Source organism: Oncorhynchus kisutch, linkage group LG6 (genome assembly GCF_002021735.2).
Source record: "Oncorhynchus kisutch isolate 150728-3 linkage group LG6, Okis_V2, whole genome shotgun sequence".
NCBI classification, from domain to species: Eukaryota; Metazoa; Chordata; class Actinopteri; order Salmoniformes; family Salmonidae; genus Oncorhynchus; species Oncorhynchus kisutch.
In genome coordinates, this window is record NC_034179.2 from 44,931,401 (window position 1) to 44,958,630 (window position 27,230).

At 42.2% G+C, this 27,230-nt stretch overlaps 1 protein-coding gene across 1 annotated transcript; it reads right to left on the minus strand.

Moving 5' to 3' along the window:
• Positions 1–4,878: 4,878 nt before the first annotated feature.
• On the minus strand, positions 4,879–21,789 carry alkbh6 (alkB homolog 6). The gene is made up of 6 exons (XM_020485766.2): positions 21,444–21,789; positions 20,079–20,147; positions 19,912–19,972; positions 19,666–19,817; positions 16,024–16,122; positions 4,879–6,633 (listed from the first exon to the last, which is right to left on the minus strand). The coding sequence occupies exons 1-6, from the start codon at positions 21,495–21,497 to the stop codon at positions 6,361–6,363; spliced, it is 708 nt and encodes a 235-aa protein (XP_020341355.1). The 5' UTR covers positions 21,498–21,789; the 3' UTR covers positions 4,879–6,360.
• Between the last annotated feature and the right edge of the window lie 5,441 nt (positions 21,790–27,230).

The window sequence follows — 27,230 nt, forward strand, 5'->3', positions numbered from 1 at the left end:
TCTAACATATCACTTTATGGCCTATCCCTCTGTACTGGTACATATCTACCTCACACCCCTCCTCTCAGAATCCCTCCCCCTTGACCCATCTTCCTCTACTTTCTTCACTGTCTCAGCATATGACAACTTTTGCACTACTCTAACCATGAAAACATCAACCTGCCTCTCTCGCGCGGGCCATTTCTGATCCCCAGCCCCATGAGTACCCCTACAATTAACACATACCACTACTTTCCCCAACGCTACAATTCATAAACCTTTATAATTTCAATACTAGGATTCTAAGTGCTTGTTTCTTGGGCTTCAGGAATGACTGAAAAAGTTCCTCAGGAAAAAAGTAACTGATTGAAAGTATATTGGTGAACAAATGCCATGGTCAAGGCTATGTCCACACCAGTGCAATGAGTGGAGCTTATTCCGGTGGTCTGATATACACTTTTGAACGAGAGACTTATTCTTATATTTCCCATTTTGCAGACGGTTTTATCCAACGTGAATTACAGTCATGCATGCATGCATACTACATATGGGTGGTCCCGCGAATCGAACTCACTACCCTGACATTACAAGCACCATGTTCTAACAACTGAGCTACAAACAGCAGACAAAAACAAAAAGCGGTTTGCGGTTTCATTCCTACCACTGAACCAGTGTTTGAGTTCTGTGGTAGCAAATATCAAGTCCCTTATCTCTGGTATATCTTGGCATGTGTCAATCAAGACTAAGTTTAAATTGTGTGCAGTGGAATGGACATATAATGCACAATGTCTCAGGAAAGACTGTCTGGGTTTGCAATACTCACTATAGAAAACAGTTGGGCCCGCACCCTGGACCTACAGGCCGTGGTGACTTCAGGAGTCTCAAATTGGATTTCATTTATTTTTTATATTTCAGCCTATTTGTGTAGGCTATTAGCCACATTATTCCAAATGTGAAACAGTTAGGAAGTATTCTACATGTACATAAAGGCTTCACCGCATGAAGCCTCGGATAAAAACTTGCCTGATCCAAACCGTATCAAAACATACTGTACATACAATGGGTTTCCAAAATTCAAGGTTACCAAAGTGAATCCTCGCTTGCATTTTGTAGTGTCTCTTGGCATTATGGTTAGTGCTATCCGGGATCCTTGTGACCACCCTACCCTAAACAGGGCGGTGGAGGTCATGAAATTTTGTCTGGTTATGGTCATGAAAAAGACTGCTGGTCCCACAGAAATTGACCGATAATGAACATAAACACATTTAGCATCTCCAGGCCTCCACACATACAAGCTGCTGATGCACACCTTTGAAACATCCACATAAAAAAAAGTATAATAAGTCAATTTAACATAGTGCCTTCAGGAAGTATTCACACCCCTTGACCTTTTCCACATTTTGTTGTGTTACTGCCTGAATTGAGAATGGATTAAATTGAAGAAAAAATGTTACTGCCCTACACACACACACACACACACAATGCCCCATAATATTTTCACATTTTTTACAAATTAATTAAAAATGAAAAGCAGAAATGTCTTGCAAACCTAAATCAATTCAGGAGTAGAAATTTGCTACAAGTCACATACTGTAAGTTTCATGGACTCACTGTGTGCAATAATAGTGTTTAACATGATTTTTGAATGACATCATCTCTGTACCCCACACATACAATTATCTGTAAGGTCCCTCAGTCGAGCACTGAATTACACTTTGGATGGTGTATCAATACACTCAGTCACTACAAAGATGCAGGCGTCCTTCCTAACTCGGGTGCCGGAGAGAAAGAAAACTGCTCAGGGATTTCACTGTGAAGCCAATGGTGACTTTAAAACAGCAACAGAGTTTAATGGCTGTGATAGGAGAAAACTGAGGATGGATCAACAACATTGTAGTTACTCCACAATACTAACCTCATTAACAGAGTGAAAAGGAAGCCTGTACAAAATAAAAACATTCCAAAACATGCATCCTGTTTGCAACAAGGCACTAAAGTAATACTGCAAAAAAAATGAGCCAAAGCAATTCACTTTTTGTTCTCAATATAAAAGTGTTATATTTGGTGTAAATCCAATACAACACATTACCGAGTACCACTCTCCATATTTTCAAGCATAGCGGTGGCTGCATTATGTTATGGGTACACTTGTAATCGTTAAGGACGGGGGAGTTTTTCAGGATAAAAAAAGGAACGTAAATGGAGCTAAGCACAGACAAATTCCTACAGGAAAACCTGGTTCAGTCTGCTTCCCAACAGACACTGGGAGATTAATTCACATTTCAGCAGGACAATAATCTAATACACAAGGCCAAATCTACACTGGAGTTGCTTACCAAGAAGACAAATGTTCTGTGACCGAGTTATAGTTCTGACTTAAATCTACTTGAAAATCTATGGCATGACCTGAAAATGGTTGTCTAGCAATGATCAACAACCAATTTGACAGAGCTAAAAGAATAATGGACAGATGTTGCACAATCCAGGTGTGGAAAGCTATTAGAAACTTAACCAGAAAGACTCACAGCTGTAATTGCTGCCAACGGTGCTTCAAAGTATTGACTCAAAGGTTAAACAACAAATATGGAATAAGGATATTTTTCCCATTCGGGAGCGAGTGCGATTATGAAGTGGCTATTTTGAGCGGAAATCAAATCAAAGTTTATTTGTCACGTGCGCCGAATACAACAGATGTAGACCTTACAGTGAAATGCTTACTTACAGGCTCTAACCAATGGTGCAGAAAAAAACAAGTTGTGTGTGTGTGTGTGTGTGGGTAAGTAAAGAAATAAAACAACCGTAAAAAGATATTTGAAAAAAAGAGTAGCAAAGCGATATACAGACACCTGTTAGTCAGGCTTATTGAGGTAGTATGTACATGTAGGTATCGTTAAAGTAACTAATGCATATATGATGAACAGAGAGTAGCAGAAAAGTAAAAAGAGGGGTTGGCGGGTGGTGGGTTGGCGGGTAACTATTTGGTTACCTGTTCAGGAGTCTTAAGGCTTGGGGGTAAAAACTTTTGAGAAGCCTTTTTTTCCTAGACTTGGCACTCCGGTACCGCTTGCCATGCGGTAGTAGAGAGAACATTCTATGACTGGGGTGGCTGGGGTCTTTGACAATTTTTAGGGCCTTCCTCTGACACCGCCTGGTGTAGAGGTCCTGGATGGCAGGCAGCTTTGCCCCAGTGATGTACTGGGCCGTACGCACTACCCTCTGAAGTGCCTTGCGGTTGGAGGCCGAGCAAATACCGTACCAGGCAGTAATGCAACCGGTCAGGATGCTCTCGATGTTGCAGCTGTAGAACCTTTTGAGGATCTCAGGACCCATGCCAAATGTTTTGTTTGCTGAGGGGGAATAGGCTTTGTCGTGCCCTCTTCATGATTGTCTTGGTGTGTTTGGACCAATCTAGTTTGTTATTGATGTGGACACCAAGGAAATTGAAGCTCTCAACCTGCTCCACTACAGCCCCATCGATGAGAATGGGGACATGCTCGGTGCTCCTTTTCCTGTAGTCCACAATAATCTCCTTAGTCTTGGTTACGTTGAGGGATAGGTTGTTATTCTGGCACCACCCGGCCAGGTCTCTGACCTCCTCCCTATAGGCTGTCTCGTCGTTGTCGGTGATCAGGCCTACCACAGTTGTGTCGTCAGCAAACTTAATGATGGTGTTGGAGTCATGCCTGGCCATACAGTCATGGGTGAACAGGGAGTACAGGAGGGGACTGAGCACGCACCCCTGGGGAGCTCCAGTGTTGAGGATCAGCGTGGCAGATGTGTTGCTACCTATCCTCACCACCTGGGGGCGGCCTGTCAGGAGGTTCAGGATCCAGTTGCAGAGGGAGGTGTTTAGTCCCAGGATCCTTAGCTTGGTGATGAGCTTTGAGGGTACTATGGTGTTGAACACTGAGCTGTAGTCAATGAACAGAATTCTCACATAGGTGTTCCACATCCGACGAGTGTCCGAGCCGTCGGATGTGATCACATGAACAGTTCATATTCGCTAGATTTAATAATTTGGCAACAATTGTGAATGATACAAACCTTAAAAATGTCCAAGAAATCAAAAATATATGGGCTGCATGATGCAACTACAGGCTACTGATGAGAAAGTCGCAAAAAAATCATACTTTTCTCAATTTAATCTTTAATGTGCAAAACTAGTTTTGATTTAAGAAGGGCCAGTTATCAAATGGGCAAGAACAGGGGCAGGGGCAGGGGACAAGTGGGCAAGACATCATCCGTATGTAATCCAATAGTGAATGGAGGCCACTTTCCCACCGATATATATATTTTCTCCAATGATGGGTAGGCTACTTCAGTTTTCTAGCGGAGCATGTGCTTAATATGAGCAGCTAAGAAATAAATATAGTAGCAGCAGAGATCCTCTTTTTAGTGGCAACCACAACAACTTTGCTTTCACACGGGGTTGCATATAAACATATAAACAAACTGTATGCCATGGGCTCTCCAACCCTGTTCTTGCAGCAACCCATTGCTTAATTTTGGAAACCAAGTAAAATCTGTTGGGGAACATCAATACTAACATGTTTTCACAACAAAACATTTAATTCAACCGTTGACAGCCCCTCTCTCTGCATGGCCGAGAAAGGAATGAAGGAGAGAAGAGCTGTAGTGGTGAGATTCTGTATAGCTAAAAGGTCATGTGTAAGCCTAATAAATTATGGAAATATAAAGAATGCACTAGGTTTTTCAAAAATCAAATACAACATCACTATAATTGTAGGCTAACTCCGTAAGCCGCCCTGCACAATCAATGAACCAACAGCTTCGCCTAAGCCTATACGATCTCTCCTAGACTCGTGGACAAAGTTTGGCGTGTAGCACAAGGCAACCAGTCCATCCAGTATGCATAATAATACAGTCCACACTTAAAAGGCAATTACTAGAATTTGTTTAATTTTGAAGTGTAGGCTAGACCAATTACATCTGAAATCAGTTTTGTTTTATGTTTTTCTGCCGTGCATAATATGTGGTAAGCTATATATTGTATAAATGGCACAATCATTTAAATCTGTTTTTTAAACCTTTTTAGCCTTGCATATGCGTAAGCTCGAATATGTGTATGTATGTTTTGAATTAATCATCACCTTAGAAAGTGCTGTCCATTTCATTGTGTTGGGCTTTGAAACGACGACCATGTTTTCCACTCAGTTTCAACCTGTTGTTGAAATTCTTTCTTCAAATTGATCATCACAGTGAGGTGAGTTTTAAAAGCACAATACTGTTTTGAAGATAAGTGTTTGTGATTTTCAACTGTATTTGCATTGATGTCAGAGTGGTTAGAAGGACAATAGAGCCCTGAGTACCAGGCCATTGGTGACCTGAAGGTCATTAGCAATTTGGGTACTACCAACCAGGGCCTAAAACAAACTTTTCTGTATACCAGCCACTGTGGCAGGTATAATTATTATTATTAAATCTACTAGCCACTTGATTTTTTTACCAGACAAAATATAGCTTTGCATAATTACACACAAAAAAACATGAGCATGCTTAGTAATGTTTCTAAAACAAATGTATTACTAGTAAGAATGTTATATATTGACCGAGTTAATATTCTGTGACCTTTGAACCAAAATAACAGAAAAAAAATGCTGCTGCCCATTTAAGGTTACCTTGGTAACAGGGCCACTCAAGTCATGTGTGCCTGTGAGAATCTCACTAGTAGAATCCGACAATGTCTGTTTTTGCTAGCAGTGGAAGCAAACTCCAACATTAAAAATAAACCTTGTTTGTGAACAAAACAATGTCAATAGCCAAGAAAAACGGGGACCGTCTCACTGCAGTCGAATTGAGTAAATTAGACCAACTTTTATTCCTGTGCGCATTGCTTCTAAAAACAAACCTTTTAGCCCTTCACACATGGTGCTCATAGCCCCCTAGACAGGCAGAATTGCTGTGCGAGGTGGGATAGCTATAACATTAGGATTCAGATTTCATTGTGCATTACCAGATATAAAACAAAATGGCATTTATTTTGGTATAAATCACAACTGGCACTTGTGCCCATACTTGACTATTTTTATGAAATGCTCACACTGTAGAGCCCTGAGTGTTACCACCTGCCAACGTGGCTAGTGAATTACACATTTAAGGCCCTGCTACCAACGCATGTCCAGAACACAGAGGAGATTACCGTGACCGTTGCCATTGTCATGTGGAACTTTACTGCAGCCATGACTAACTGCCGGTGTGGCGTTAATATATCCACTGCAACAACCCTACCCGTTTGAAATTTGGGACATCTCAAGGATCCCATTTAAACTTTTCCTTGGCAGACAATGAATGACATAATCAAGTCAGTCTGTATCATGGTGTCAATTTTTTCCCAAGTGACTCAAATGTCACTTCCTCTTGTCATTTCCTGCCCAGGAGCAGATTGGCCCTCATGACTATGGGCACGTGACGCACGGTGAGGGACACCCTGGTGCCTCGGGTTAATGTGGCCCCTGGCAGGACCCCGGCAGCGAGCAGGTTGGCAACCCTTTCAGTGAGCGAGTCGTGGTGCGTCCCCTGGATGCCGTGGAGGAGGCGCTGGTACATGTCGTCCTGGAGGATGAGGAGGCTCCGCGGCCGCACCAGCAGAGACAGGAGGTAGCGGCTCTCCTCAGTCTGTGGCACCTCATCCAGCTGGGGATGAAGTGAGTGACAAGACGTTAGTAAACTAGTTCCACCAATTCGGTGCCTTTTGAGAAGTGTAACTTGGTAAAAAATTAGAATAATAAATCACATCATAACAGTGTCAAGAAGAGCACATGTTCAACTTCATAAAAACAAGTTCCCTTTTTAAGAGGTTAAATAAACTATAGTAAGAGTCTATTGAGTGCCAAATAAAGTAACAGGGTTGACAATTTATTCTTAAAAATCAGCCATGAATCCCTTTATGACATGGGGACTAGAATCTTGTTGTGTGCAACAGCGAGTGGAAATTGAACGCGCTCTTCACCCCCAAAAATGTAATTGTTAAAACATTTCTAGCCTGTCTATCCATGGATAGATAACAGGGTTGATGTGTTATGCTCGAACCGCTCAGTTTTCTAATACAAAACTCTCCAAAAAGAGAACCAGCTCACCTGCTTTTACTCCATTTTTTATTTAACCTTTATTTAACTAGGCAAGTCAGTTAAGAACAAATTCTTATTTTCAATGAAGGAAACAGGAAACCACTCACCCAGAGGCGGCGCTCCTAGTGGCCGGAGACTAATGCAGGGAAACTTAAATCAGTTCAATCTCATTTCTATCAACATGTTAAATGTGCAACCAGAGGAAAAACATTTTCTAGATCACCTGTACTCCACACACAGAGAAGCGTACAAAGCTCTCCCTCCATATGGTAAATCCGACCACAACCCTATCCTCCTGATTCCTGCTTACAAGCAAAAATGAAAGCAGGAAGCACCAGTGACTCGGTCTATAAAAAAGTGGTCAGATGAAGCAGATGCTAAACTACAAGACTGTTCTGCTTCCACAGACTGGAACATGTTCCAGGATTCTTCCGATGGCATTGAGTACACCACAATTGTCACTGGTTTTATCAATAAGTGCATCGAGGAAGTCGTCCCCACAGTGACTGTACGTATATACCCCAACCAGAAGCCATGGATTATAGGCAAAATTAGCACTGAGCTAAAGGGTAGAGCTGATGCTTTCAAGGAGCGGGACTCTAACCCGGAAGATTCTAAGAAATCCTGCTATGCCCTGCGACGAACCATATACAGGCAAAGCGTCAATACAGGGCTAAGATTGATTCATACTACACCGGCTCCGATGCTCGTCTTATGTGGCAGGGCTTGCAAACGATTACAGACTACAAAGGGAAACACAGCCACGAGCTGCCCAGTGACACGAGCTTAATCACTTCTATGCTCGCTTCGAGGCAAACAACACTGAGGTATGCATGAAAGCATCAGCTGTTCCGGACGACTGTGTGATCACGCTCTCCGTAGCTGACAGGTCAACATTCACAAGGCTGCGGGGCCAGACGGATTACCAGGACGTGTGCTGACCAACTGGCAGGTGTCTTCACTGACATTTTCAACATGTCCCTAATTGAGTCTGTAATACTAACATGTTTCAAGCAGACCACCAAAGTCCCTGTGCCCAAGAACACGAAGGCAACCTGCCTAAATGACTACAGTCCCATAGCACTCAAGTCGTTAGCCATGAAGTGCATTGAAAGGCTGGTAATGGCTCACAACGCCATTATCCCAGAAACCTTAGACCCACTCCAATTTGCATACCGCCCAAACAGATCCACAGATGATTCAATCTCTATTGCACTCCACACTGCCCTTTTCAACCTGGACAAAAGGAACACTTATGTGAGAATGCTATTCATTGACTACAACTCAGCGTTCAACACCATAGTCCCCTCAAAGATCATCACAAAGCTAAGGATCCTGGGACTAAACACCTCCCTCTGCAACTGGATCCTGGACTTCCTGATGGGTCGCCCACAGGGGGTTGAGGGTAGGTAGGAACACATCTGCCACGCTGACCCTCAACACTGGAACCCCAAGGGGTGTGTGCTCAGTCCTCTCCTGTACTCCCTGTTCACCCACGACTGCATGGCCAGGCACGACTCCAACACCATCATTAAGTTTGCAGATGACACACCAGTGGTAGGCCTGATCACCGATAACGATGGAGACAGCGTATAGGGAGGTGGTCAGAGACCTGGCCGGGTGGTGGCAGAATAACAACCTAACCCTCAACGTAACCAAGACTAAGGAGATTATTGTGGACTACAGGAAAAGGAGGACCAAGTATGCCCCCATTCTCATCGACAGGGCTGTAGCGGAGCAGGTTGAGAGCTTCAAGTTCCTTGGTGTCCACATCACCAACAAACTAGAATGGTCCAAACACACCAAGACAGTCGTGAAGAGGGCACGATAAGGCCTATTCCCCCTCAGGAAACCAAAAAGATTTGACATGGGTCCTGAGATCCTCAAAAGGTTCTACAGCTGCAACATCGAGAGCATCCTGACCGGTTGCATCACTGCCTGGTACGGCAAATGCTCAGCCTCCAACCGCAAGGCACTACAGAGGGTAGTGCTAATGGCCCAGTATATCACTGGGGCAAAGCTGCCTGCCATCCAGGACCTCTACACCAGGCAGTGTCAGAGGAAGGCCCTAAAAATTGCCAAAGAATGCAGCCAACCCACTGTTCTCTCTACTACCGCATGGCAAGCGGTGCCGGAGTGCCAAGTCTAGGACAAAAAGTAATCTCAACAGTTTTTACCCCCAAGCCATAAGACCCCATGAATAGGTATTCAAATTGCTACCCGGTGTATTTGTATTGTGTGTTCCCCCCAATCACTCTTTCAAGCTGATGCGACTCTCTGCTTATCATATATGCATAGTCACTTTAACTATACATTCATGTACATACTACCTCAATTGGCCTGACCAACCAGTGTTCCCGCACATTGGATAACCAGGTTATCTGCATTGTGTCCCACCACCCAACAACCCCTCTTTTACGCTACTGCTAGTCTCTGTTCATCATGTATGCATAGCCACTTTAACCATATCTACATGTACATACTACCTCAATCAGCCCGACTAACCGGTGTCTGTATGTAGCCTCGTTACTTTTATAGCCTCGCTACTGTTATTTTTCACTGTCGTTTCACTGTTGTTTTTATTTCTTTACTTACCTGTTGTTCACCTAATACCTTTTTTGCACTATTGGTTAGAGCCTGTAAGTAAGCATTTCACTCTAAGGTCTATACCTGTTGTATTCGGCACATGTGACAAATAAACTTTGATTTGACTTGATTGTTCAGGAGCAGAACGACAGATCTTTTTTACCTTGTCAAGCTTTCGGTTACTAGTCCAACGCTATAACTAAGCCTATATGATGAGCATTACATTTTCATGGTTTCTGTTGAATATTTTTCCCAAAAGGAAGAATTTAACCATATTAAAACAAGAGTTCAGTTCACGTAACAGGGTTGACCTTAAAGATAGATGCCTCACAAGTCCTCAACTGGCAGCTGCATTAAATAATACCCGCAAAACACCAGTCTCAACGTCAACAGTGAAGAAGCGACTCTGGGATGCTGGCCTTCGAGGCAGAGTTGCAAAGAAAAAGCCATCACTCAGACTGGCCAATAAAAAGAAAAGATTAAGATGGGCAAAAGAACATAGGCACTGGACAGAGGAACTCTGCCTAGAAGGCCAGCATCACGGAGTCGCTTCTTCACTGTTGACGTTGAGACTTGTGTTTTGCGGGTAATATTTAATAAAGCTGCCAGTTGAGGACTTGTGAGGTGTCTGTTTCTCAAACTAGACACTAATGTACTTGTCCTCTTGCTCAGTTGTGCACCGTAGCCTCCCACTCCTTTTTCTTCTGGTTAGAGACAGTTTCTAGGCTGTTCTGTGAAGGTAGTACACAGCGTTGTATGAGATCTTCAGTTTTGGCAATTTCTCGCATGGAATGGCCTTCATTTCTCAGAACAAGAATAGACTGACGAGTTTCAGAAAAAAGGTCTTTGTTTCTGGCCATTTTGAGCCTGTAATTGACCCCACAAATGTTGATGCTCCAGATACTCAACTAGTCCAAAGAAAGCCAGTTCTATTGCTTCTTTAATCAGACCAACAGTTTTCAGCTGTGCTAACATAATTGCAAAAGGGTTTTCTAATGATCAATTATCCTTGTCAAATGATAAACTTGGATTAGCTAACACATCGTGCCATTGGAACACAGGAGTGATGGTTGCTGATAATGGGCCTCCGTACGCCTATGTAGATATTCAGCTACACTACCTTTTGAACGGTAGTGTAGCGGAGTCTACCTTTAAAACGAGGGACAGACGTAAATTAATCACATTAAATAAAAAAAAATTAAATGACTGTCAAAGCAACAAAATAACTATGGCTCTACAATGATGGAGACGCTTGGGTATTCGTTGGGCTAAAGTCTTCCAAGAAGTGACAGGGTTGATGGAGGGACGTGTCAAAATGCTGCATTTTGGCACTTTAGCAAGCCATTATTCATATAAAAAAAGATTTTGAATTCTCCATGTGGTCTATATATTAATAGGGGCACCATTTAATAACAGGCTTTTAAAAATTCTGTTGAAAGAAATGCCATCTTTTTGTAGGCACTAACTTCTCCACGGTTCGTTGGACAAAGCCTATGAGGAAAATTAATGGCATTTTTGTAGGGTTTTGGATATAAAGGTCTGTGGTAAACACAGGCTGAGGAGATCTTACATGTTTTGTTCTATAAGATCATCTTCATCAGCTAACTTTGTGAATTGAATCATTTTTAGTAATAATATATATTTTTTTAAATCACAAAAACGCTTCATAATTCATAAAAGGTCATGTTAACTGAATGCTATCATCTCATAGATAAAATAAAAAAAATAAGATCTCCTAAGCCTGTGTTAATCTCAGACATTTTCTGCGCTTATTCCAAAACACCTATTCTTTCCCCATTCATTTTTTCCCATAAGGATGCTGCTAACCTACAAAGCATTACATGGGCTTGCTCCTACCTATCTCTCTGATTTGGTCCTGCCGTACATACCTACACGTACGCTACGGTCACAAGACGCAGGCCTCCTAATTGTCCCTAGAATTTCTAAGCAAACAGCTGGAGGCAGGGCTTTCTCCTATAGAGCTCCATTTTTATGGAACGGTCTGCCTAACCATGTCAGAGACGCAAACTCGGTCTCAACCTTTAAGTCTTTACTGAAGACTCCTCTCTTCAGTGGGTCATATGATTGAGTGTAGTCTGGCCCAGGAGTGGGAAGGTGAACGGAAAGGCTCTGGAGCAACGAACCGCCCTTGCTGTCTCTGCCTGGCCGGTTCCCCTCTTTCCACTGGGATTCTCTGCCTCTAACCCTATTACAGGGGCTGAGTCACTGGCTTACTGGGGCTCTCTCATGCCGTCCCTGGAAGGGGTGCGGCACCTGAGTGGGTTGATTCACTGATGTGGTCATCCTGTCTGGGTTTGGCGCCCCCCCCCCTTGGGTTGTGCCATGGCGGAGATCTTTGTGGGCTATACTCGGCCCTGTCTCAGGATGGTAAGTTGGTGGTTGAAGATATCCCTCTAGTGGTGTGGGGGCTGTGCTTTGGCAAAGTGGGTGGGGTTATATCCTTCCTGTTTGGCCCTGTCCGGGGGTGTCCTCGGATGGGTCCACAGTGTCTCCTGACCCCTCCTGTCTCAGCCTCCAGTATTTATGCTGCAGTAGTTTGTGTGTCGGGGGGCTAGGGTCAGTTTGTTTTATCTGGAGTACTTCTCCTGTCCTATTCAGTGTCCTGTGTGAATCTAAGTGTGCGTTCTCTAATTCTCTCCTTCTCTCTCTCGGAGGACCTGAGCCCGAGGACCATGCCCCAGGATTACCTGACATGATGACTCCTTGCTGACCCCAGTCCACCTGGCCGTGCTGCTGCTCCAGTTTCAACTGTTCTGCCTTCTTATTATTCGAACATGCTGATCATTTATGAACATTTGAACATCTTGGCCATGTTCTGTTATAATCTCCACCCGGCACAGCCAGAAGAGGACTGGCCACCCCACATAGCCTGGTTCCTCTCTAGGTTTCTTCCTAGGTTTTGGCCTTTCTAGGGAGTTTTTCCTAGCCACCGTGCTTCTACACCTGCATTGCTTGCTGTTTGGGGTTTTAGGCTGGGTTTCTGTACAGCACTTTGAGATATCAGGTGATGTACGAAGGGCTATATAAATAAATTTGATTTGATTTGGATGGCGGAACGAACCAGAGGTAACGTTTAAACGTATTTTAGGACTACAAACTGGCAAGCTCTATTGGTGCACAATTTCTTCTTAAAATATATAAAGGACGCAACAGGCACTCTTGTCGTGGAATGACCTAGTAATACTGTCGTGTAATACTATAAGTCTGCATGTCATCTAGTGTCTGTATAAACAGTGCATTCGGAAAGTATTCAGACATGTTGACTTTTTCCACATTAAAGCATTATTCTAAAATTGTTTCAAAAGTTTTTTTCCTCAATCTACAAACAATACAACATGACAGAAAAACATTTTTTTGTAAATGTATATAAAATTTAACTGAAATATGACATTTACGTAAGTATTCAGACCCTTGATTCAGTACCTTGTTGAAACTCCTTTGGCAGCGATTACAGCATCAAGTCTTGGGTATAACACTACAAGCTTGGCAGACCTGTATTTGGGGAGTGTCTCCCCTTCTCTTCAGATCCTCTCATGCTCTGTCAGGTTGGATGGGGAGCGGCGCTGCACAGCTATGTTCAGGTCTCTCCAGAGATGTTTGATCGGGTTCAAGTCCGGGCGACCCTCAATCCTGCCTAGTCTCCCAGTCCCTGCCACTGAAAAATATCCCCACAGCATGATGCTGGCACCATCATGCTTCACCATAGGGATGGTGCCAGGTTTCCTCCAGACGTGAGACCAAAGAGTTCAATCTTGGTGTCATCCAGAGAAGCTGGTCTGACCAGAGAAGCTAACTCCATGCAGGCCGTCATGTGCCTTTTACTGAAGAGTGGCTTCCAGCTAGCCACTCTACCATTAAGGCCTGAGTGGTGGAATGCTGCAGAGATGGTTGTCCTTCTGAAAGGTTCTCCCATCTCCACAGAGGAACTCTAGAGCTCTGTTGAACCATTGGGTTCTTGGTCACCTCCCTTTTCCTTCGATTGCTCAATTCGGCCAGGCGGCCAGCTCTAATAAGAGTCTTGGTGGTCCCAAACATCTTCCATTTAAGAATGATGGAGTCCACTGTGTTCTTGAATGATGCAGACATTTTTTTTGTACCCTTCCCCAGATCTGTGCCTCAACACAATCCTGTCCCGGAGCTTGTTTGACCTCATGGCTTGGATTTTGCTCTGACATGCACAGTCAACTGTGGGACCTTATTAGAGGTCGACCAATTAATCGGAATGGACGATTCATTAGGGCTGATTTCAAGTTTTCATAACAAATCGGTAATCATCATTTTTTGGACACCGATCATGGCCGATTACATTGCACTCCACGAGGAGACTGCGTGGCAGGCTGACTACCTGTTATGCGAGTGCAGCAAGGAGCCAAGGTAAGTTGCTAGCTAGAATTAAACGTATCTTGTAAACAAAATCAAACTACACATGGTTGATGATATTACTAGGGTAACTAGCTTGTCCTGCGTTGCATATAATCGATGCGGTGCCTGTTAATTTATCATTGAATCACAGCCTACTTCGCCAAACAGGTGATTTAGCAAGCACATTCACGGGAAAAAAAGCACTGTCGTTGCACCAATGTGTACCTAACCATAAACATCAACGCCTTTCTTAAAATCAATTCACAAGTATATATTTTTAAACCTGCATATTTAGTTAATATTACCTGCTAACATGAATTTATTTTATTTTGACAAGGGTCTCTTCTCTTGCGTTCTGTGCATGCAGTCAGGCTATATGCAACAGTTTGGGCCGCCTGGCTCGTTGTGAACTGTCAGAAGACTATTTCTTCCTAACAAAGACAGCCAACTTCGTCAAATGGGGGATGAGTTAACAAAAGCGCATTTGCAAAAAAAAGCACAATTGTTGCACGAATGTACCTAACCATAAACATCAATGCCTTTTTAAAATCAATACACAGAAGGATATTTTTTAAACCTGCATATTTAGTTAAAAGAAATTCATGTTAGCGGGAAATATAAAAATAGGGAAATTGTGTCACTTCTCATGCGGTCATTGCACGCAGAGTCAGGGTATATGCAACAGTTTGGGCCGCATGGCTCGTTGCGAACCAATTTGCCAGAATTTTACGGAATTATGACATAACATTGAAGGTTATGCAATGTAACAACAATATTTAGACTTATGGATGCCACCCGTCAATAAAGTACGGAACGGTTCCTTATTTCACTGAAAGAATTAAACGTTTTGTTTTCTAAATGATAGTTTCCAGATTTGACCATATTAATGACCTACGGGTTGTATTTCTGTGTGTTATTATATTATAATTAAGTCTATGATTTGATAGAGCAGTCTGACTGAGCGGTGGTAGGTAACAGCAGGCTGTAAGCATTCATTCAAACAGCCCTTTCCTGCGTTTGCCAGCAGCTCTTCGCAATGCTTCAAGCATTGCGCTGTTTATGACTTCAAGCCTATCAACTCCCGAGATTAGGCTGGCAATACTAAAGTACCTATTAGAACATCCAATTGTCAAAGGTATATGAAATACAAATGGTATAGAGAGAAATAGTCCTATAATAACTACAACCTAAAACTTCTTAGCTGGGAATATTGAAGACTCATGTTAAAAGGAACCACCAGCTTTCATGTTCTCATGTTCTGAGCAAGGAACTTAAGCATTAGTTTTTTTACATGGCACATATTACACTTTTACTTTCTTCTCCAACACTTTGTTTTTGCATTATTTAAACCAAATTGAACATGTTTCATTATTTATTTGAAACTAAATTGATTTTATTGATGTATTATACTAAGTTAAAATAAAAGTGTTCATTGTTCATTCAGTATTGTTGTAATTGTCATTATTACACACACACACATATATATATAATATAATGTGTGTGTGTGTGTGTATATATATATATATATATAAATTGTTTTTAAATTAAAATGTTTCAAAAAATAATAATTAAAAAGCCGATTAATCAGTATCGGCTTTTTGTGTGTCCTCCAATAATCGGTATCGGCGTTGAAAAATCATAATCGGTCAACCTCTAGACCTTATAAAGACAGGTGTGTGCCTTTCCAAATCATGTCCAATGAATTGAATTTATCACAGGTGGACTCCAATCAAGTTGCAGAAACATCTCAAGGATGACCAATGGAAACAGGATGCACCTGAGCTGATTATTTGTATTTAGTCCATTTTAGAAGGCTGTAACGTAACAAAATGTGGAAAAGGTCAAGGGGTCCAAATACTTTCCGAATGCACTGCATCTGTATATTGCGCGTGTGAAATGTGCTCCATAGATGAATTATTATTACATGTTAGCATCTATTCAGATATTTATTAATGAGAGCAGACACAGTGCTGTGTTGGGAGCTTACCTCCTGGGCGCTGATGGGCCTGTAGAAGTCCAGCAATGTGTGGGAGCCCAGGCTAATGGTCGTCACTGTGGGATGGTACAGAGGCCCGTCCTCATGGGGCTGTGACAACACACACACAACCAACCCCCCCTGCAGTAAGCAGTAGCCAAATCACCACCTACCAGGTGCTGGTCATATACAGTACCAGTGAAAAGTTTGGAAACACCCACTCACTCAAAGGGTTTGATTTATTTTCACTATTTTCTACATTGTAAAATAATAGTGAAGACATCAAAACTATAAACTAACACATGGAATCATGTAGTAACCAAAAAAAGTGTTAAACAAAACAAAATGTATTTTATAGTTGAGATTCGTCAAAGTAGTCACCCTTTGCCTTGACAGCCTTGCACACTCTTGGCATTCTCTCAACCAGCTTCATGAGGTAGTCACCTGGAATGCATTTCAATTAAAAGGTGTGCCTTGTTAAAAGTTAATTTGTGGAATTTCTTTCCTTCTTACTGCGTTTGAGCAAATCAGTTGTTAAAACCTCTTGAAGCTAGGGGGCACTATTTTTATGTTTGGAAAAATAACGTTCCCAAAGTAAACGGCCTATTTCTCAGGACCAGAGGCTAGAATATGCATATAATTGACAGATTAGGATAGAAAACACTAACTTTTCCAAAACTGTCAAAATATTGTCTGTGAGTATAACAGAACTGATGTTGCAGGCGAAACCCTGAGAAAAATCAAACCAGGAAGTGGCTTTTATTTTGAAAACTCCATGTTCCATAGCCTCCCATTGCTCCATTTAAAGGGATATCAACCAGATTCCTTTTCCTATCGCTTCCTCGAGGTGTTAACAGTCTTCAGACATAGTTTCAGGCTTTTATTTTGAAAAATGAGCCAGAAAGATAACATCGCGTCAGGTGGTCACACAGGCAGTGATCACTGAGATCCTAGTTGAAGACAGCAGAGGTATATTTAGAGGGCAGGTTAGTCAGGATGATATCTATGATGGTGCTCTTGTTTAGGGATTTGGGGTTGCACCTGGTAGGTTCCTTGATAATTTGTGTGCGATTCAGGGCATCTAGCTTAGACTGTAGGATGGCCAGGGTGTTAAGCATGTCCCAGTTTAGGTCACCTAAGAGTACAAGCTCTGAAGATAGATGCGGGGCAATCAATTCACATATGGTGTCCGGGGCACAGCTCGGGGCTGAAGGTGGTCTTTAACAAACGACAACATTGAGAGAGTTGTTTCTGGAAAGGTGGATTTTTAAAAGTAGAAACTCGAATTGTTTGGGCACAGACACGGATAGTATGACAAAACTCTGCACGCTCTCTCTGCAGTAGATTGCAACTCCGCCCCCTTTGGCAGTTCTATCTTCTCAGAAAATGTTGTACTTGGGGATGGAAATGTCAGAATTTTTGGTGGCCTTCCTAAACCAGGATTCAGACACGGCTAGGACAGGGTTGGTAGTGTGCTAGAGCAGGGAATAAAACAAACTTAGGGAGGAGGCTTCTAATGTTAACATGCATGAAACCAAGGCTTTTATGGTTACAGAAGTCAACAAATGAGCGCGCCTGGGGAATGGGAGTGGAGCTAGGCTCTGCAAGGCCTGGATTAACCTCTACATCACCAGAGGAACAGAGGAGGAGTAGGATAAGGATACGCCTAAAGGCTATAAGAACTGGTCGTCTAGGGCATTCGGAACAGAGAGTAAAAGGAGCAGGGAGCGGAAGAATAGATTCAAGGCATAATGTTAAGACAAGGGTATGGTGGCATGTGAATACAGTAGAGGTAAACCTAGGCATTGAGTGACGAGAGGGGTTTTGTCTCTAGAGACATCATTTAAACCAAATGAGGTCACCACGTGTGGGAGGTGGAACAAAGAGGCTAGCTAAGGCATATTGTGCAGGGCTGGAGGCTCTACAGTGAAATAAGACAATCACTAACCAAAACAGCAATGGACAAGGCATATTGACCCTTAGGGAGAGGCATGCGTAGCCGAGTGATCATAGGGTCCAGTGAATAGCTAGGCGAGCTGGAGACACAGCAATTCAGACAGCTAGCGGGCCGGGGCTAGCAGGTGGGGCTTCAGGGGACGTCGCGTCGCGACTGAGGAGCCTGTTGAAACCCCCTCAGGCGGATTACGTCAGTAGGATCTTGATGGATCGGCGGGGCTCCGTGTCGGCAGTAAAAGGGGTCCAGGCCAATTGGCAAAATAGGTATTGTAGCCCAAGAAGTTGCTGATGGACCTCTTCAGCTAGCTGGGAGATGGGCCTAGCACGAGGCTAGCTCCAGGGTAATTGGTGCTTGCTTCGGGACAGAGACGTTAGCCAGGAGTAGCCTCTCGGATAGCAGCTTGCTAGCTGCGATGAGCCAGGTGAAAAGGTTCAGAGCTTACTTACGGTAGGAATCCGGAGATGTGGTAGAGAAAAAGCAGTCCGATATGTTCTGGGTTGAATAGCGCTGTGCAGATTGGCAGGAGTTGACCGGGATGAGGTTAGCTGATAACCGCTAGCAGTGGCTAACTGACTACTAGCTAGTTAACTGGCTAGCTTATGTTGGGGTTCCGGTTCTAAAGCATAGAAAATTTCAGATCCATACCACATTGGTATTGGGTGAGGAGAGTATGTTGAAATTGAGGTAAAAAATATAAAATATATATATATGGATTCTGATGATAGACACATCTCAACATCAACTGTTCAGAGGACACTGCGTGAATCAGGCCTTGATGGTTGAATTGCTGCAAAGAAACAACGACTAAAGGACACCAACAAGAAGAAGAGACTTGCTTGGGCCAAGAAACACGAGCAATGGACATTAGAAGGTGGAAATCTGTCCTTTGATCTGTTGAGTCTAAATTTGAGATTTTTGGTTCCAAACGCTGTGTCTTTGTGAGAGTAGGTGAACGGATGCTCTCCGCATGTGTGGTTCCAACCGTGACGCATGGGGGAGGTGGTGTGATGGTGCTTTGCTGGTGACACAGATTTATTTAGAATTCAAGGCACAGTTAACCAGCACAAGCTACCACAGCATAATGCAGTGATACGCCATCCCATCTGGTTTGTGCTTAGTGGGGCTAACATTTGTTTTTCAACAGTACAATGACCTAAAACACACCTCCAGACTGTGTAAGGGCAATTTGACCAAGGAGAGTGATGTAGTGCTGCATCATATGACCTGGCCTCCACAATCACCTGACGTCAACCCAATTGAGATGGTTATGGTTTGGGATGAGTAGGACCGCAGAAAAAAGCTGGCAACAAGCGCTCAGCATATGTGAGAACTCCTTTAAGACTTTTGGAAAAGCATTGAATGTCAAGAGTGTTCAAAGCTGTCATCAAGGCAAAGGGTGGCTACTTTGAAGAATCTAAGATATATTTTGATTTGTTTAACACTCTTTTGGTCACTACATGATTCCATGTGTTATTTCATAGTTTGAAGTCTTCACTATTATTCTACAATGTATAAAATAGTAAAAATAAAGTAGGTATCCAAACTTTTGACTGGTACTGTACAAAATTAACAATGACACAAAAGCAGAGAAGTACCACACCCGATGGAATGCTTATTTTCACACACACACAAAAATGCACAAGAATATTGGTGTCATCACACAGTGCTAATGACTGAAGCTGATGTGAGGACCATACCATTATTCCCTCCCCTGGCTTGTATTCATTCACCAGCACATGATTGGCAGTCTTCCCAGCAAATGCACCAAGAGCAGATATTCTCTCGCAGTACTTCAGGAGCCAATCAGGAAGCTTCTCTCCAAGCATCCCTTTCGGGCGAGGCAGCCCACCTGTATTAAGTACATAGGCGTAAGAATAGCATTTTACCCAGCAGTCATATCATTCCCAGTTCACCTCACATTCAGTTATAAATCACTGACATACCCCAGTTCTGGAGCCTTCTGTTGGATAACTGTGTCCATTTAGTTTTTGGTGCCTTATACACCTGGAACAGCATTAGAATAAAGGCATTTCATGATGTCATGTCTAGTTGATGTTATACCTAAACATGTGTAGTGCGTCTGTCACCCCCTTCCCTTGTATTCCATTACCTGTTGTAATAGTTGAGACTCCTCATCCTCTGTTATGAAATCTGGAATGTAGTAAACCGTTGGTGGAGCCTAAAAATGTAAATATCCATACTCAGATTAACATCCATTGCACATTTTAATATTTTCATATAATGTATGCCTACCTAGAGCTAGACTAGTTAGTAGCAATGATAATGATATGATAATGTTTTCCCTTTCATCTGTGCTAGCATAAGATGCAAGCTAGTAAAATAATGGCCAAGTAGCTAAATCTATTAGCATCCTATCTAGCTAGATAGCATTTTTTTACACTGAACAATTTTTAAAACACATGTTAAATGTTTCATGAGCTGAAATACCCACAAAAGCATATTTCTCTCAAAGTTTGTGCATACATTTGTTTACATCCCTATTAGTTAGCATTTTTCCAATGCCAAGATAATCCATCCACCTGAGAAGTGTGGCATATCAAGATGATTAAACAGCATTATTACACAGGTGCACCTTGTCCTGGGGACAATGAGAGGTCACTTTAAACTGTGCAGTTTCGTCACATGACACAATGCCACAGATGTCAAGTTGAGGAAGCATGCAATTTGCATGGTGATTGCAGGAATGTCCACCAGAGCTGGTGCCAGAGAACTGGATGTGAATTTCTCTACCATAAACTGCCTCCGTCATTTTATGGAATTTGGCAGTATGTCCTCACAACCACAGACCGCGTGTAACCACGCCAGCCATATGAACAATAACTCAAAATATTTGAAATTGTGTTTATTTTTGTTCGGTCGTGTTTAAATTCAGAGAAGCTCAACCTCAACTTGCTCTCGAAAACACAACCGTTTTCAGCCATTAGCTTTGCCCACAACAATCCCTACCCTGTGTTTAAACGTTTAGAAACGTCAATATTCACCGCTTGTGATATGGCTTTAGAAACTGATCTTTCATCAGCGACAAAGAATCATTCAAAATGAAAAATATATACTTTTGCACAGATCTATACAACTCTATGGGTGCCTCAATCTGACGAAACTACATTTCGAGTTATGCTCACACACAGGTGTTCAGAGCATGCTAGATAATATCTAATTAGTACAGGTAGTAGGTTGCCTCTTGTCTTCCGTAAACAAGCGCAGTAAACATGGAGATATGGCATGTGGGAACACTACATCAAGGCGTGTATCAACGTAAACCTTAACGCAAGCGACGCGTCTTAATCTTCAGATTGAGCGTCGGTTTTACAAAATCCCCCGTAAAGAACACGCCTTCGCCCAACGATTTGTGTAACGTTAATGTAATGGAGTCATGCGCAAGGGCTAACCCTCACCTAGCTGACAAACACTGACACCAGAAGTACATGAGAGGGGTGGTAAAAGCTTTTCTTACGTCTTTCACGACATATCGTTCCAAATGCTCAAAAATACTGCATGGGTGTTCCATATCTACTCGTGAAAGTTGACATGGAATGCCTGCTAAACGTAGCTTAGCTGTGATAGTTGGAAGGCGCTAAATTAGCAGCTTTGCTAGCTAGTAACCAAACGTGCACCTATACCAGCCTTTTCCCTGAATATAAAAATACTTAACCGTAGCTACTATGAACACAAAACAAAGTCATGTGATATGACAAACAAGATTCATCGATAGCTAATTGTTATCGAAGCACTTCTCTTGATACGTTTATTAGAATCTTCTTCTAAACCTTGAACAGTTGACTAGAATCAATATGTAGTGCAATACTGCCACCTACTGCACTGGAGTATATCGCAAAGCAGAGGGCCCTTGGTTCAATCAGATATGTGATCATTGGTTCACTCAGAGATGCGGTCATTTCTGTCTAGCTCCCGCCTATCTTTTCTTTTGATTGGTGGATACTTATATGATAAAGCCCGAGAAGCCAGTATTATGGCACGGGTGTTGTTAGGCCTAAAACGAAGTCGAGGGCCGGCAAACCGTGCCAATATATCCTCCAAACACTGGCTTCGAGAGCATTATCACTTTTATTCAACGGGTTACCAACACATGATTGACATATTTTCACATTTTTGTTGTTGATTTTATTCATTCTATTTCATACTTCCACAAGATATAGTCCCGACACAAATCTAGAGTTGTTTCACGAGACGCTTGGTCGTTCCTTCTATCGGTTTGGTTGCCAAGAGACGCGTCCCTGTCAGTCTTTTTGTTCTGTATCAATGGACGAAACCCAGTTCTTTCTAAATGTCCCATTGTCATACTGGCTGGCAACGTTCTAATCCCTTACTTGCTAACTAGACAACTACGGTTCATTTACAGTCACGTCAAACAGTGCAGACAGAATAACAACAGTAGCTGCATTTGTTTAAACTGTATTGTAGTGACATTTGTTTGGATACAGGCATAACAATGAGCTAATGAGGCGCGATTTTGCCTGGCATAGAAAATGTGCTCACTTTTAACAGACAGCAAGGTTTGTAAAATTCTCTGCTGTTGAAAACTAAATGTTATTCTAAAATAAATGTGAGATAATGTCTAGATGTTTTTTGTAGTGGAGAAGTGTATAACTTCCCTGCCTGGGTTGATGAGACAGTGGATTGTGAGGTCAAATGGATCAGAGTAAATAGGCATTTTCATGTCATAGATTTAGCCGGTGGTAATTTGTGGAATAGACACTGGCTGAAACACGGTTTTAACCAATCAGCATTCAGGATTAGACCCACTCTTTGTATAACTCTCATTATAAACTGGGTGGTTCAAGCCCTGAATTCTTGTTGCCTGACAGCCATGGTATATCAGACTGTATACCACAGGTACAACAAAACATTTATTTTTACTGCTCTAATTACGTTGGTAACCAGTTTATAATAGCAATAAAGCACAGGGGTTTGTTGTATATTGACAATATAGCACGGCTAAGGGCTGTGTCCAGGCACTCCGCATTGCCCTTAAGAACAGCCCATAGCCGTGGTATATTGGCCATATACCACACCTCCTCAGGCCTTATTGCTTAATTATTGTAATCCTTTTTTGAATATTGACGTCAACCGTTTGTATTCAATGGAGAGAGATGATATGCTAATAGCCTCAAATCCTGACTATGCAGAGCCATCTCTAGACAACTCCAATATGTGTTTTTTTCTCAAAGTTTCCGGGCTGTCATGTGTCCTACTTATCAGTACACTCGTAACAACTTAAGCATTACGAAAATTATATTTTATCAAAGAAACCTCACATAAATTTTTTTGTTGAACAAATTCGACACTCTCTCATTGACCTCCATACAAAAACTCCTTGCTTGTGGGTGAAACAATGCCACCTGATGGAGGAAGAAATGTTTTCAGCCGTGTTGGGCCTCTCTGCTGGTACCCAAACTAATGGTTCCGTGTAATACTGTAGTCTGTTTTAGGCTGTTACCTACCCAGAACGAGACTACAGTGTTTTTAAAAATCTCATTATTGATTTGTCTGAAACTGACCAAACTGACCAAACTAGCATAATGTGCACATCATATATTGAGAATCTTACATAGCTAGTTCATATTAAACAATCCAAATGATTGAATAAATTCAAGACTAGTTTGGATGTGTAAAGACAATTAGGGATGATAGTATGATACTTTACAGTATCTGTACAGTAGTTCATGTTTTAATAATTTTTATAAGACTTGGTATTTTATGAAGAACCATGTAAATGTATTACAAAGGCTCTGCAGAGATATCTACTCATTCAATCCCACTCCAGCGAGATTCACTCCATGAAATATAGGTTTCCATGGTTACATTAGGAGCTATGTTAAGGGGTGCCTCAATGCCTCTTGATTCTGCAGTAGTCTCCACCTTTATTTTTCATTCACCATGTTGCTAGACAGTGCCATTTTAGGAATAGGGCTGTGCTGCAGTACTAGTGTTTGAAATCACACCAATAGGGGAACTAAGTATTTTTTGCAACAGCATTGACCTGAGTCACCTTGCTGTGGGTTTCAAACGTTGTGATTTATTGAATCAAAAAATATCAGCACAGCTTGCACTTACCTGGTCATCCTGATGGGGGTGCATTGCAGATCTGGAGTTGTTCAGGAGTTGCCAGGGCTACAGATTTAATCCTTGCAAAAGCATCCCCAGTGTGACATATTGTTCTCGGTACAACCTGTTACCTTGACAACATGATTTGATCATTCTAGTCAACCACTACCTTTTCCCACAAAGGGGATCAAATGCTTTCACAAAGCCGGATAAGACTGCGGTTTGCCGGGAATGTCTTGAAATATATGGTACCACCACACTTGCTTCCAGGTTTTTTTCTGGGTCAAAATGGGGCTTAGGTGGTGGGCGTGGCGGGGGCTTGCCCAGTGGTGTGTCGCTAACCGCAAATTGTAGAGGAAACCTGGTTGGCCACAGTGACATGATTTAGCTATGTTAAAGCTAATTTCCTGCAATTCTTAACATTTTGCCATGGCTTATGCTATCTGAGACTCAAATATTATAAGAAATCAATGGAGGCCCATGGCATGACAAAAATACTCCTGAATGCATAATAATTTTAATTTTTTTATTTAGGTGTTTTTTGGTTATTTTTTCTGCATACTTTTAATGTTTTTTTTACAATATGAAAATTTTCTTAAAGTTTATGTATGTATATATACACACACTGCATGTACAACACATTAGGAACACCTTCCTAATATTGAGTTGCACCACCTTTTGCCCTCAGAACAGCCTTAATTCATCAGGGTTGACTCCAATGCTTCCTGCAGTTGTGTCAAGTTGGCTGGATGTCCTTTGGGTGTTGGACCATTCTTGAGACACACAGGAAACTGTTAAGTGAGAAAAACTCAGCAGTGTTGCAGTTCTTGACACACTCAAAACAGTGCGCCTAGCACCCCGTTCAAAGGCACTTACATATTTTGTCCAATTACCCTATGAATGGCACACATACACAATCCATGTCTCAATTATCTCAAGGCTTAAAAATCTAATTGAACCTGTCTCCTTCCCTTCATATACACGGATTGAAGTGGATTTAACAAGTGCCATCAATAAGGGGTCATAGCTTTCACCTGGATTCACCTGGTTCAGGTTTGGAGATTGGGCTGGCCATGACAGGGTCTTGATCTGGTGGTCCTCCATACATACCTTGATTGACCTGGCCGTGTGGCATGGAACATTGTCCTGCTGGAAAAAACAATCCTCAGAGTTGGAGAACATTGTCAGAGCAGAAGGAAGCAAGTTTTCTTCCAGGACAACCTTGTTCATGGCTTGATTCATGCATCCTTCACAAGACAAATCTGCCCGATTCCAGCCTTACTGAAGCACCCCCAGATCATCACCGATCCTCCACCAAATTTCACAGTGGGTTGCGAGACACTGTGGCTTGTTGGCCTCTCCAGGTCTTGCACTCACTGTGAAATTTGGTGGAGGATCGGCCATCGATTGCTTGGCCCAATCTCCAGACCTGAACCCCATTGAAAACCTCTGGAATGTGATCAAGAGGCAGATGGATGGTCACAAGCCATCAAATAAAGCCGAGCTACTTGAATTTTTACGCCAGGAGGTGCATAAAGTCACCAAACATCAATGTGAAAGACTGGTGGAGAGCATGCCAAGACGCATGAAAGCTGTGATTGAAAATCAGGGTTCTTCCACCAGATATTGATTTCTGAACTCTTCCTAAGCCATGCTGGTTAAGTGTGCCTTGAATTCTAAATAAATCACTGACAGTGTCACCAGCAAAGCATCCCCACCCATCATACCTCCTCCATGCTTCATGGTGGGAACCACACATGCTGAGATCATCTGTTCACCTACTCTGCATCTCACAAAGACACGGCGGTTGGAACCAAAAATCGCACATTTGGACTCATCAGACCAAAGGACAGATTTCCACCGGTCTAATGTCCATTGCTCGTTTTTCTTAGCCCAAGCAAGTCTCTTCTTCTTATTGGTCCTTTAGTAGGGGTTTCTTTGCAGCAATTCGTCTATGAAGGCCTGATTCACGCAGTGTCCTCTGAACAGTTGATGTTGAGATGTGTCTGTTAGTTGAACTCTGTGAAACATTTATTTGAGCTGCAATCTGAGGTGCAGTTAACTACTGAACTTATCCCCTGCAGCAGAGGTAACTCTGGATGTTCCTTTCCTGTGGCGGTCTTCATGAGAGCCAGCTTCATCACAGCGCTTTATGGTTTTTGCGACTGCACTTGAAGAAACTTTCAAAGTTCTTGAAATTTTACGGATTGCCTGACCTTAATGTAATTTTACAGATTCATGTCTTAATGTAATGATGGACAGTCATTTTTCTTTGCTTATTTGAGCTGTTCTTGCCATAATATGGACTTGATCTTTGACCAAATAGGGCTATCTTCTGTATACCACCCCTACTTTGTTACAACACAACTGATTGGTTCAAATGCATTTAGAAGGCACACCTGTTCATTGAAATGCATTCCAGATGACTACCTCATGAAGCTGGTTGAGAGAATTCCAAGTGTGCAAAGCTGTCATCAAGGCAAAGGTTGACTACTTTGAACAATCTCAAATATAACATTTTTGGTTGTTACATGATTCCATGTGTTATTTCATAGTTTTGATGTCTTCACTATTATTCTACAATGTAGAAAATAGTAAAAATAAAGAAAAACCCTGGAATGAGTAGGTGAGTAGTTTTGACTGGTACTGTATATATATACAGTGGGGCAAAAAAGTATTTAGTCAGCCACCAATTGTGCAAGTTCTCCCACTTAAAAATATGAGAGAGGCCTGTAATTTTCATCATAGGTACACTGCAACTATGACAGACAAAATGAGAAAAAAAATCCAGAAAATCACATTGTAGGATTTTTAATGAATTTATTTGCAAATTATGGTGGAAAATAAGTATTTGGTCACCTACAAACAAGCAAGATTTCTGGCTCTCACAGACCTGTAACTTCTTCTTTAAGAATCCTACAATGTGATTTTCTGCATTTTTTTCTCATTTTGTCTGTCATAGTTGAAGTGTACCTATGATAAATTACAGGCCTCTCTCGTCTTTTTAAGTGGGAGAACTTGCACAATTGGTGGCTGACTAAATACTTTTTTGCCCCACTGTATATATATTTTACTGTTTGGACATAGGCGGCCCGAAAAAAACACTTAAAAGGCCTGCCCAAGACTTTTCTATGAAGAAAAAAACCTGTCTTCCTTTACCATTGTGCGGTGTAGG